This window comes from Armigeres subalbatus, chromosome 2 (assembly GCF_024139115.2).
Source record: "Armigeres subalbatus isolate Guangzhou_Male chromosome 2, GZ_Asu_2, whole genome shotgun sequence".
Classification (NCBI taxonomy): Eukaryota; Metazoa; Arthropoda; class Insecta; order Diptera; family Culicidae; genus Armigeres; species Armigeres subalbatus.
Window position 1 is genome coordinate 73,788,605 of NC_085140.1, and position 12,703 is coordinate 73,801,307.

The following is a 12,703-nucleotide window of genomic DNA, read 5'->3' on the forward strand; positions in this document are numbered from 1 at the left end:
GCTGCATCGCCCAATAAATGTTACTGCACTGGGAAGCTATTCCGTTCGGAAGATAAAACCTTAAAGAGTGGAGACTCCTTCCAAACTCTAGCATCATGCGCGCTCCCAGGATAACCGCAGAAAACATCTATGAATCGTTTTTTTGCAACGCAATCTAATGGAATTTGTATAAATGCAATAAGTTTTCGATTTTTATAACTATTGCCGATTGCATTCGAGAAACTCCTGAACTATGCCGATATTGACGGTAACTTGTCGCTTCGCGGCCATTTTCTGTACGTGCTTCGATTCTCGTACAGTAACTTGCAGAAACGAAGCACCACCATGTGGTTTGTTCCAAGGTCCATATTAAACCGCTCACCGGTGGCTGAATTGATAGAAAAGATACAATATTTTACTCAGAACTCGTTAATTTCATCATCATGCTCACATTTATAAGTAGATTTATTTACAGGCCACCATAATGTGGTTGGGATCGCCTTTTCAAATGGCACCGGAGGCCTTCTTCTAAGTGCATTCCAAGGTCTGCGGTACTTGACGATTAGTTTCTTATTAATATTTTTATTATTCTTATTATTATTAGTTTTAGTCATTCGCAGACAGTTTCAGCGTACTGGACTGCCTGTGCTTAAGGCACGTTGCAACCGAATTACAAAAGTTATTCAGGCCAGAATGGTGGACCTCAAAATAACGATTTCTCGAATAAGATCCCAGATTATGCTAAGCCGTTCTGGAAAATGACTAAAATACTAAAATCCAAGCCTCGGCCCATTCCATCTTTGATCCCACTAGACAATACTGGCTCTAAGGATCGCTTGATAACTCCGCAGAGAAGGTCGCTGAAATAGGTCGTCACTTCGTCAGCTCACACAATCTTGGGCAGAACATCGTCAGTCCACACGAAGCAGCCGCCAACGAGCATGCTAACAACATCCATTTGATTCGACAGCATACTGAATCTCGAGCTCAAACACATGAGTGCTCCGTTCTTTAAGCACCTCTCGCCAATCTTTCATCAGTGTCTCTGGCTCAGCTACTTTCCATTGCCTGGGGATGACTCCAGCAGGAAGCCTGGGAAGGATCCTTCTTCCCCAAAATGTTAGCGTCTTATCAGCCTTCTCTCAGGGTCATCCAAGCTATTCGAAAAAAAACTATTCATCACCGGTTACTTGAGTCTGCCGAAAATCTGAATATCTTGCTCGAGGAACAGTTTGGTTTCTGCCGCGGTCGGTCAATTATACATCAACTGACTCGAGTTACCAACGTCCTCAGACGGAACAAGTTTGACTCAAAAACATCCGCCATGGCCTTACTCGATGTCGAGAAGGCATTTGACAATGTATGGCATGATGGCCTGGTGTACAAACTACAACACTACAATCTTCCCAGCTACCTGGTGAAAATCATCAACAATTACCTGTCGGCAAGGACATTCCGGGTCTAAATCAGCGGAACGAGTTCCAAGACGCACAACATTGTCGCAGGCGTCCCCCAGGGCAGTATCCTCGGGCCCCTGCTTTTCAATCTGTTCACCTCCGACACGCTAGAACCTCCAGAAGGATGATGATGACACATGAGTTAACGTTAAAGTCTCAATAAAATCGGCTGTGTTCAACTGCAAGGTATTATTCATAATATTTTAGTTTATGTAATAATTTATAAATCAGATTATTATGATTTGCAGATGTTTACGGTGGCCCAGTTTTTTGAAAAACAGCAGCTGCGTGTGCTGGCTGTTCCGGTTTCTTGGTTGCGAGATGGGTTTCTTATGTGGCCAAAAATACCTTCTAATGAAAAATTGGACAAGCTTCGCATGGAAGGTGTTGAGTTTAATGGTGCAACGAAAAGAATTCCGGCTATCTCGAGCCGCAAATACAAAAGTTCTCAAGCGGCGGAAGCTGCAGCGGAAGAGCTGTTGAAGCAAGATGTGTCGGATATCGAAGCCAAGCGGAAGTTGCTGAAACATCGTAAGGACGAAGCATCAAAACCTCGACCCCTCAAGGATTACAACAAAGTCATTCAAGGTAAGCCTGACGTTTCTAAGAAATATTCTAAAAATGCTGTGTTTATCGTCACGAGTAGGGGAATTCCAAAAAAAAAATGTTGACATTTTATCTTTATAAATAATCTGTTCTATATTTTCCCAAAATATTCAGAAATTTCGTCATCAAAGAAGGCTTTGCAGTTTAAATCAGATCACCGGGTACAACAGAAACACAATTTGGAAGATCAAGTTGCAGGGCCGTCCTACGTATTGCACACGTCAGCACAGGAATGTGCTTCCGAGTTCACTGAAACTCAAGTTCAAGCAAAATGTCTTCAAAGACAAAACCACGCTACACCGAAAAAGGAACTGTGCGTTAGACCAGGTCAGCTGGCTAAAGTTGATGATACTCGACACATGACTACTCCCAATCCCGTGATAACCTTTCAAGCCTGTGAATCCCAGGTGGCAGTGAAAAGTTCAACGACAAACACAGCTAAGAAACCTATTTCTGTAACCCAACCACATTCAAGCCAACAATTCAATGCATCTCAAGCTGTCCAAAGGCCACGAATGAAGGCAGACCATTTAACATGTAAGTATTTTAAATATGACACAAGCCATGTAATGGTTTTCACATTTGATGCCTTAAACTTGCGATTTCAAATATGTTAAATTGTGATTCGAATATTGTTTCACAAATTCAGATATGTCATATTTAAGTTATAGCATAATTCGACTCAGCTCGACGAAATGAGATTATGTTATTGTGCGTATGTGTATTAGGGTGGTTCAAAATTCAGATTTTGCTCCACAGTGCTCATTCGATTCTGTCCCATGTTCTGAGTGTCCTTCGAAAATTTGAGCGAAATTGGACAAAAACTGATTAAGCACAAGTCGATTCAAGTTTCCATGAGAATTAGTATGGGGAAAGTGAATTTTTCACCATACTGATTATGGCGCTTCCCAATTAAGCGCAGGCGAAAAAAGAACCCAAATAGCCAAAAGGAACATTCAAGAGCTGTCTGTCACTCAACGAAAATTGCGTCTTTAGTAATCGATGCAATAATTAGTAATCGACAAAATCGAGTAGGCACTGTGGAGCAAAATCGAATTTTTGAACCACCCTGATGTGTATGTTAGTATGCATATTAGGGTGGTTCAAAAAATCGATTTTGCTCCACAATGCTCATCTGATTCTTTACCAAGTTCTGAGTGTCCTCTGAAAATTTGAGCTCATTTGGATTCAAACTGATTTAGCACAAGCCATTTGAAGTTTGCATGCAAATTACTATGGGGAAATTTATTTTTTCATTGTACTGGTAGTGACGCTTCCCCATCAAGCGCAGGTCAAAAGAAAACCTATATAACTAAAAGGAATACTCAACAGCTTTCACCCAACGAAAACCGCATGTTGATTAATCGCCCCAAGAATTAGTAATCGATTTTAAGACAGGTTGCGAATCTTTAGTCATGATCGTTAAACTTCTTTGAGGGCATCACTGATATGTGCAGTGCAACATAGTAGCCTGAATTTTTGTGTGCTATCTTTCGGGCTACGAGCAGCAATGTTGCCTGTTGATGAGTTATGCAATTAGCTTCCGAAAACCACGGTATAGATTAAATTCGATTACTAATTATTGGAACGATTAATTGAGATGCGGTTTTCACTGAGCGAAAGCTGTTGAGTATTCCTTTCAGCTATGTAGATTTTCTTTTAACCTGCGCTTGATGGCGAAGCGTCATTACCAGTTCAATGAAAAAATAAATTTCCCCATACTAATTTGCATGCAAATTTGAAACGGCTTGTGCTAAATCAGTTTTAATCCAAATGAGATCAAATTTTCAGAGGAGACTCAGAACATGGTAAAGAATCAGATGAGCACTGTGGAGCAAAATCAATTTTTTGAACCACCCTAATGCATATGTTTATGTGCAAAAGCACACGAAAGACACTAATACCGCTAGTTGTATTAATCAGTTTTTTTTTTATATTAACAGGTTCGGCTTCATCAGCTATGATGTCAGAGAGTCAACAAGACCAGCCTGTATTTGTTTCTGATGACAACATCATATACATAAATACACCATCAGCTGGCGCTGAGGCTATTGAATTGTCAAGTATTAACTATGTTCTATTTAATCGTCTATTGTACTAAATCACATTAATATATGGATAACCTACTTATATTACAATTCCAGACATTCAAGTGGATTCGTTGCAAGAAGCAAAAGCAGCTGTATTGTCATTACAGTCCGAGATGGTAGCGCTTGGTGCCGCAGTGGCCACTTTGAGAAACGATATGACCTCCATTCGAACCGAAATTACCCACATGAAGGATGATATTGTTAATGCAATCAGAGGGACGATTCGTCAAGTGGTCGTAGATTGTCTAGAGGAAAGTTTGCCTCGATTCGCGACAATGATTGAGATCGACAAAAGATACCCAGTTGCACCACAGGAAGGAAAGTTGGTCGGAGAGCACAAGCACATTAACGACGAAGACGAGTTGCTCAGTTTCAACAAGATTCTGGCCAGCAAACAAGTGTTTGAGGACTATGTGAGTTTAAATAGCATTCTCATTATAACTATATATTCTCTGTGTTACTTCCTGCCAATATATTAAGTTAGATTTTACTAGATTCGTTTGCTACAAACTGGGATTGGATCCATTCCATTCAAATCATTCAAAATCTTGAGTTCATGTATAATTAGCAGAATATGAATTAAATAGAGAAGGACCATTTGGGCAGCTTCCTCTATTCCCGTCCGCACCGTAATAACTCGATCCTTCCAACCAAATGGCTTGATATTTGGTACATCACTTTAAATCTACCGATAATTACCATGTATTTAGAACTAAATAATTCAATTGTAATGCGTACGAGTAATTAATGTTGCGAACGGGAATAGAGGATGCTGCCCAAATGGTCCTCTACCCTCTATTACATACATATACATATGCTGCTCATGATCGCATGACTGAACTGATTCGCTCGATTGTTGGAGTTGCCTACATTTAGGATAATCTGCTTAAGCTTGCAAATATGTGTACATATTACCTATGAACACATATTTGTTATATTCGAGTTTTGATATTGAGCTGAGTTCTTATAACAATATAACGTTTCATAAACCTAGGCTATCTAAGAGAGATGGGATCTTGGTTCACTAATCTGGAGTAGCCTTAATGTGATTGCTAATGTAAAAAAAATCTCCGGCTTAACTCATGATCCACAAAGATGGAAATATTAATATACTATCCATGGGCAATATGTGCTTCAACTAGTTAGCCTAAATGTAGACAGCCCAATGGCTTATTAGTACAGGGCTGGTAATAACATTATTTACAAAAAAAATAATGGATTGGTGTGCAGGTTGAATTTTATACTGTTGAATATTATTACCAATATCGTCATTGAAGTGACTAAGGTTCAGAGAAAATCTCGAGCAACATATGATTACGGCCGAAAAACCAACAATGCTGAACCGAGAAAAATGAGGTTCAAGTTTTCTATGACTAATTTAATTCATTTATTGAATTTGAAACTCATTTCATGGCCAAAACCATGTCGATACTATACGTAAATGGTTATATTATAACAGCAGATTAAGATTAATTGAAAAACCATTCGAAATCTACAAAATTTCAGCAAGAACAAAAATTGCGCCGTTTACTCGCATTACCGGCAACACGTCTGGTTTTTAAGCCGTTTGCTCAAAGCTAGTAACATCATCGGATTTGTTTAGATTTGTTAGCCAGAATAGTTCTGCTATGCGATATATCAAAAATCTAGTAAGAATATACATTTTAAAATAACTTGAAGCTAGTTTTTTTAAATAAATAATATAAAGTGAACGGCCTAAAACCAAAGCAAACATTCCGCATGGTAGTTAAGGGCGCCAACAAAGGACTTAAAATCCACTATAGTGCAAATGGTTCATGAGACGTTCACTCAAAATAGCAATAAATGTGTTTCTTAAGAGATATTAAGTATGGAGTTTTACCTACGATAAAGAATAATTTACAAAGCAATCGTTTATGCTAGAAAATGAAAAATCATGGTTTTGGTTTATAAGCCGTAATCATATGTTACGCGCGAAATGTTGTATATGCTATTTTTATGTAAGGAGCTTTCCAAACTTTGACAGAGATAGTTTTATAAATATCGGTTGTGAAACAAAATGTTATGAGCATATACAAATACAATTTGTTTTTTCTCTATATTTCAGGTCAAATATTTTACGAAAATTATTCCTCCTGCTACATATTATGAAAAGGGCGACTCGGCGTGCTATTTAATAGTTGACTGTTTGTTCACGCGCACGTTCTGGAATAGTTTTACTTGGACTGGCATCAACAGAGGGAATAAATCGAAACGCGGATTTCGCGAGTTCGTCAATGTTCTTCAACTGCTTCTTGCAATTGTGAGTGTAGGAGATCCAACATATAGCAGCATTAAATTGGAATCATTCTGCAAGAACCGACTATTCCGGTACTCGAAGGCCAGGTCATCTAGTAAACAGCCGAGGAAGTCTACGTGCCGCAAAACAAGGATCAAGAAATGTAAAGTAGACGAAGGCGCTGAACAGGTTTATGATGAAGATCGCGATGATATGCCGCTCAATAATATGACAACTGATTCCAACAATGATGAGTCATCTGCCGAATCCGATTATGATGCTGAAATGGAATCTCATGTCGATATTTTAATGCAGTCTGACGAGGATTAAAACCGAAAATTTTCATACTATAAATCCGTTTGAGTTTGCTAATTTATTAATAAGACTTTTATTATAACAAATTCATTATACTACATATAAGGAAACAATTTGATACATATTATTAGAGAGAATCAGTAGATTATTTTCCCTTTTTTATTCAAAAGTATGAATAAGAGGAACAAATATAATTTCGCTTTTCCAGAAAATAGCAACCAGCTTGCACAGTATAGTTTTAATTCCGAATGTTCTTTCTTCTGACAAGTTATGTATACTTTCCCTTGCAGCATATATATGAATAAACGATGATTTAAAAGGCGTCTCAAAGAAATCAAACTTATTTAGTAGGGGAAACTGGACACACATGATCCCCACTTTTTGTTTAGCATATTTCTCGATGTAAGATGCACAGATTTGCACGCTTCTTGATGGACTTGATAAAGAATTTAATAAGCTATTCAAAAACGTCATTGAAAGCAATTATTTGTTTATGAAAGTAACTAAAAAATCGATTTTTGCCGAAAGATAGAAAATTTGGCATTTTCAAAACTTGCGGGAGACGGAGACGAGCCAGCCTCGGGCTGAAAGTCTCCTTAATAAAGACACAAAAAAAAAAAAAAAAAACTTGCGGGAGACTTGATCCCCATATAGGGGGAAATTGATCCCTTTATGAGCTGAACATCTTTAGGTTCTTCCAAGTCTAATGAAAGGTTGAATTGGTCTAGCCTCAAATCCTAACAATCCTACATAGTCTGCCATAATATCAGTCGTGCGAAAATTAAATATTGTTAGTATTAAGCAAGGCAAGTATTTTAGTTCTCGAATAGAGTAAGTGACAGATAGAATATCTGCTATAGCAACAAAGTTTGCATGGTGATGATGATTTATCTGCAAACCATTCACTTCACTAAAGGACAGTAAGACTATAGTCATCATATATCACGTCAACCATGATGTTCCCAAGAGGATCTCTCTTTACGATTGATATAGTTATGATACCAAAAATGGTTGATTGATACATTTTAGAATCTTACTATTCTATTAAATCTCTGAAAATTGGCCACACTGCAAATGCCATGGCCAATGGTAAATATCCCTGAGTACCTGTTTTGGGACCAATAAAAAAAGAGTGTGATACGATACCGCCATCGGGGGTGACGATGCGTCTGTGGGTGAGAACGGGTCATCGTTCTCACCGGCAGTCTAGAGGTAGTAGAGCAAAATTGTTCAAAAGGGTCTCTTATATTTTGGTCTTCTTGTCCTCAGATGCATTCAATCTATTCTACAAGCATCCTAAGTAGCTAAAACAGTGACCCATTCTAACCCCTACTTGATCCATTGCCTCTCCCATACCAGGATGATGACTTCATACATCAATATGCTACTGTCATGCATCATCATTTTTGTAGTGCGTGTTATTATTACACAAATGCGATTTCTCGTAAACGACTGACCAAAAGATGTTGAATGAGCCTATTATTAAATTCTTTAAGAAGATTTCCAAATAAATGGCGATTGTAAGCAAACTTCTTTTAGTTCAAACGGAAAAAAATTAATACCAGATCGAACAATACTGATTTTAAGCCCTGTGATTTGTTGAGTTTTTTCAAAGCTTAATTTACACTCTTTTTCATTGAAAATAATGTTAAAATGCATTTAATAAAACTAATCAAAACTAAGTGTGTTCATATTCAACTACACTTTTTTCTGGTTAATGAAATAAGCCTATCGAGAAATTCAAATTGCACGTGTATTGTCTGATCTGAATCACACGTGTATTGTCTGACAAAATTAAAGAGAAATTAAAATTATTTATACTTTTTAACTAGAAAAGAATTTTAACAGATTAATTAGTTATATACAATGCAATAATATGCGACGGTATACAACAAACGCCTTAATATATGCAATATCGGGATCAAGTGTGTCCAAACTGTACACGGAAGAAATAAACTACCCAATAGTGAGTTTAATTCACCCAACCTCGAACATATCCGTACGGTAAGCCAAAATTGAGTAAGTAGGGTCGAAGTAGTTTGCCTTTACTCCCATGTTAAAAAAGTACCCAACGGAAAATTTATTGACCCAAATTTAAGTTTAATTCACTCAATTTCGACCTCAGGTAATAAAACTAAAATTGGCTTCCCGAACTGGCGTCGTTGGATTGTTTGGCTCTTTTGTTTTTGACAACAAAAGAAAGAGTGGATGAAAGCGAAGAGAAAAAATAACTCAAAAGTAAGTTTAAAAGTACTCAATTTTGGGTACTTTTTTTCTTCCGTGTAGGGGATCAAGTGTGTCCATGTTGAGTATTTATCTTGTTTTGTTTTTGTTTTCAATGGAAAATAAGTAATAGTTAATTGAGTGAATTTATCCAATTCTACAATAATAAAACTTTGTCCAGTAAAAATTTGGTACGTTTTGGATGGACATATTCAAAGTTATTAAACTTTTCTCCTTTGAAGAAAAAAAGGATTGAGAATACTTAAATAATAAAACCTCTCTAAAACTCATATACATAAAGTAACTAATATCAAATGTTACTCAGATTCAATATTCTATCTAACGGATTCGTTTGAACATATCACTGGTATAAAAATATGATTAGTTTTCGAGAAAACAGTTTCCCCTACAGTGTTTCCTTCAATTTGCCAGTCCGAATTATTTTCCATAGCATTTTTGAAACTAACGATTGAAAAATCTTGTGTTAGAAACCATTTATCTTCGAAATTTGTACTTAATATGAAGTCCGTCAATTTAAGCGTCACTTTAGAGTCTGTTCTATCTATTGAGTGAACGCATCTTGTTTTTGTCTGCAATACGTCTAAGAAATCAATTGAGGGTTCACTGTTAATGAGCTCGGTCAACCTATTAGCAATTTGATTCAAAGGTAATGGTCCCGCATGAAGCATTTTCTTTATTGAGTGGAGATAGTTCTCAAAAGAATAAGCTGATAAAGTGTTTAAACAACCAAATCTATCTACTTCATCTACTACATGAGATAAGTTATGCACATTGCTAGTCATATATTCTATGCCGTACAAACTTTGGTAATTATATATAAAATCATCGAATAAATCTTTGGCAATCGGTAGCAAATCATTATAAATTCCGGCTGAACAAATTCTAACAGCGCAAAACAAAGTTAGGAAATGTTGATAGAACTTTTCTGGTAGATAGTCCTTGAAAAATACAAATCCAACTTAATACAAAAAATTACGATACTCTAATCCTTTCCACAAGGAGACGAATTCCAAGGATCGCATTCGTCGATGAATTTCTTTGGAGAAACGAATTTTTACAAGAAAATCAGATATCTCCGCTTTTTCTGCTGTACTCCACTTAGCTCGTTTTGTCATGGATCCCGTGCGCCACCCATTTACTAACCGTCGTATTATTCCTAGTTCTAAAAGATGCAGAGAGTCTGAAACTATTACATCTTTAACTATATCAATTGGCAAACGAATTAAGGGAGTATCACTGCGTTGATGTTCAGGATATTCCTTATTCCGAAACTTCTCGTTAGTTCGAGGTGGAGCATTTGTGTGTGGATATACAACTGTACTAGCGGTATAACAATATTTTCCCTTTATGGTGCATTTGAGACAACCGTGTTTACCATTTAATTTACCAAATTAATCACGCCCTTGATGAATGACCTGGCAGGTGAGTCACAAATAAAACAGCGAACTCTGACTGTTACTTGATGTCCATTAACCTTCAATCCTGCATCTAGGATAGGAAGAAGCTCATCAATAAACGGATTTAGAAATTCACTTGCGTCTTTGGGCTTGCTTGTCCCGTAAAAGATGCCTACTGCCATAGGGGGAATTTTGGGAAACTCGTGAATATTACAAAGGATTGGCCAAAAATTCTTAATGCTACTTTTATGAACTGGCAGGCCATCGATGTTAACATTCACTGATATTGACACAGGTCGATCAAGTTGCTCCAAAGCCTTTTGTAGACAATTCTCAAATCCCTGATGCCAATACCGTCCATTTGCCGACAATTCCATAATTTGAATATTCCTTGGGGTCTTCATGATGGTACGAGCATCACACGGCAGTTTTAAATCCAGGTGACCGTTGAGTATTCCTACGAGGGCTTTTATAGCAGCCTGAGTGATGTGGAATTCAGTGGACCATTTTCGAATGTCGTCAAGTAAGCTCGTATTTCCTGCGGATGTTTCTTATTAGATCAATAAAATAGTTATTATTCAACGATTATTGATTACACTTACGACTGTTTTTAAACAAAACCTGAGAGTCCCCAGTAATGTTTTGTGGGTCTTGATCCATTTCTAATGGGTTTTCCTGGAATAATTCTTCAACCGGATTATCCGATAAAAACTCTGAACTCCGCTGACAAAATGGGTCTCTATTATCACCGGCTACACTATTAGTTTTAGCAAGTTCCCACTTTTTTCTGTATCGCTGAAGTAGCCGACTATACGTTCCACTTTTTCTGGCTTTTATCAGCCGATTTCTTTTTAAATATTCACGCATTTTCTTCAAAAATTGTCGATTTACAAAATAAATCCTCTCGAATACTTGATTTTTTTTTATACACAAAACTTTTTAGATTTAAAATCTACAAAGCTTGTGCAAATATATTTTTTCACAATTTTCATCGTAGATACTGTTATGATATGTCATACTGTACGACTTGAACTAAGTGAAATATGATTTTGTGCGTAATGTAAACGTATAACACTTATTACCATCGTAGAATGGAAGTTTTACGTGAAGTCGTATGTTTGTTTGCGAGTTTGGTTGTACGATTATACGATGATCCGGCGTTCGTCACTATGAACTCGCATAGTGACATTGTATACGATGATTTTCATGCAAGAGCTAGACAAGTATACGACTGTGATGCAAAATAGAATCCTGTACGAGGTAATTTATACAATATTATGCGACTACTGGTTGTCTGGGTACTGTACCCTTTGACCAAACCGTCGGTCGTCATTGTCCCTGAAAAATAGGCTTGCTGCCTACAAGCAAGTCATCCTCCCTGTGATCGAATACGGCATGCCGGTCTGAGAGAGCTGCGCTCAAACCTCAAACTTCAACGGGTCCAAAACAAATTCCTGAGGATGATCCTCAACACCCCTCCCAGGACAAGAACATCCGAGGTCCACCGGATAAAAACCTTACATGAACGCTTTGGTGAGTGTAAAGAAAAGTTTAGGGTCCGTTGCCTGCACTCGGACCAAGAAGCGCTTAGGGCGCTAGTTCCAATCTAGGTTATCACATTTTTATTGTAAATATTAGTGTACATATTAGTTAGGTTATCAAATTTTCTAAATGAATCAATGTTTCCTTAAAGCTACATTATATACATTAGATAAACTTTATAAATTATATTTAAATCCTAACCTTTGCTATAGAACTGATTCAAAAATGAAGGGCCAAGTGGCCAAACACTTGTAATGTTGAAAATAATATAACAAACAAAAATCAAAAATAAATGAATTTAAGCCAAAAAAGAAAAAAAAATCGTTGAGATCAACTAGTAAAAATGCCACAAATGCTATGCTCTACTGTCACAAATGCGGTGAGCCTATTTTTTACGAGCCCCATGCGCAAGCTAGGTTGTAGACCTACGCCGAGAAATCGAGGAGCTAAAGCAGCAGCAGCAGCGTCAAAATGGCACAAATTCTCTACTGTCACAAATGCGGTAAGCCTAATTTTTATGGGCCCCCTGCGCTGTGGCAGCAGGTGATACACCTGCGCCGAGAGATAGAAGAGATAAAACAGCAGCAGCAGCAGCAGCAGGAGGAACAGCAATAAAAAAGCTGAATTGATAAAACGAGCAATGGGTAATGTTTTGAACATAACCGCGAGTAGACGTAGGACTTATATGAACGTAATGTATTTACATTCAACTTTTGAATCTCTGGGGTTTGCCCCACCTATTATTATTGATTTTGGAAACCAATAAGCTGTGTAGAATTGTTAGCAATTTGTGTATTCGTAACTTCAGGAAATAAA

At 37.3% G+C, this 12,703-nt stretch overlaps 1 protein-coding gene across 1 annotated transcript; it reads left to right on the forward strand.

The window, feature by feature from the left end:
- Nucleotides 1-1,684: 1,684 nt before the first annotated feature.
- On the forward strand, nt 1,685-6,898 carry LOC134214541 (uncharacterized). The gene is made up of 5 exons (XM_062693900.1): nt 1,685-2,024; nt 2,157-2,579; nt 3,986-4,105; nt 4,187-4,545; nt 6,219-6,898. Exons 1-5 carry the CDS (start codon nt 1,685-1,687, stop codon nt 6,717-6,719), a joined length of 1,743 nt encoding a protein of 580 aa, XP_062549884.1. The 3' UTR covers nt 6,720-6,898.
- The last annotated feature ends 5,805 nt before the right edge of the window (nt 6,899-12,703 follow it).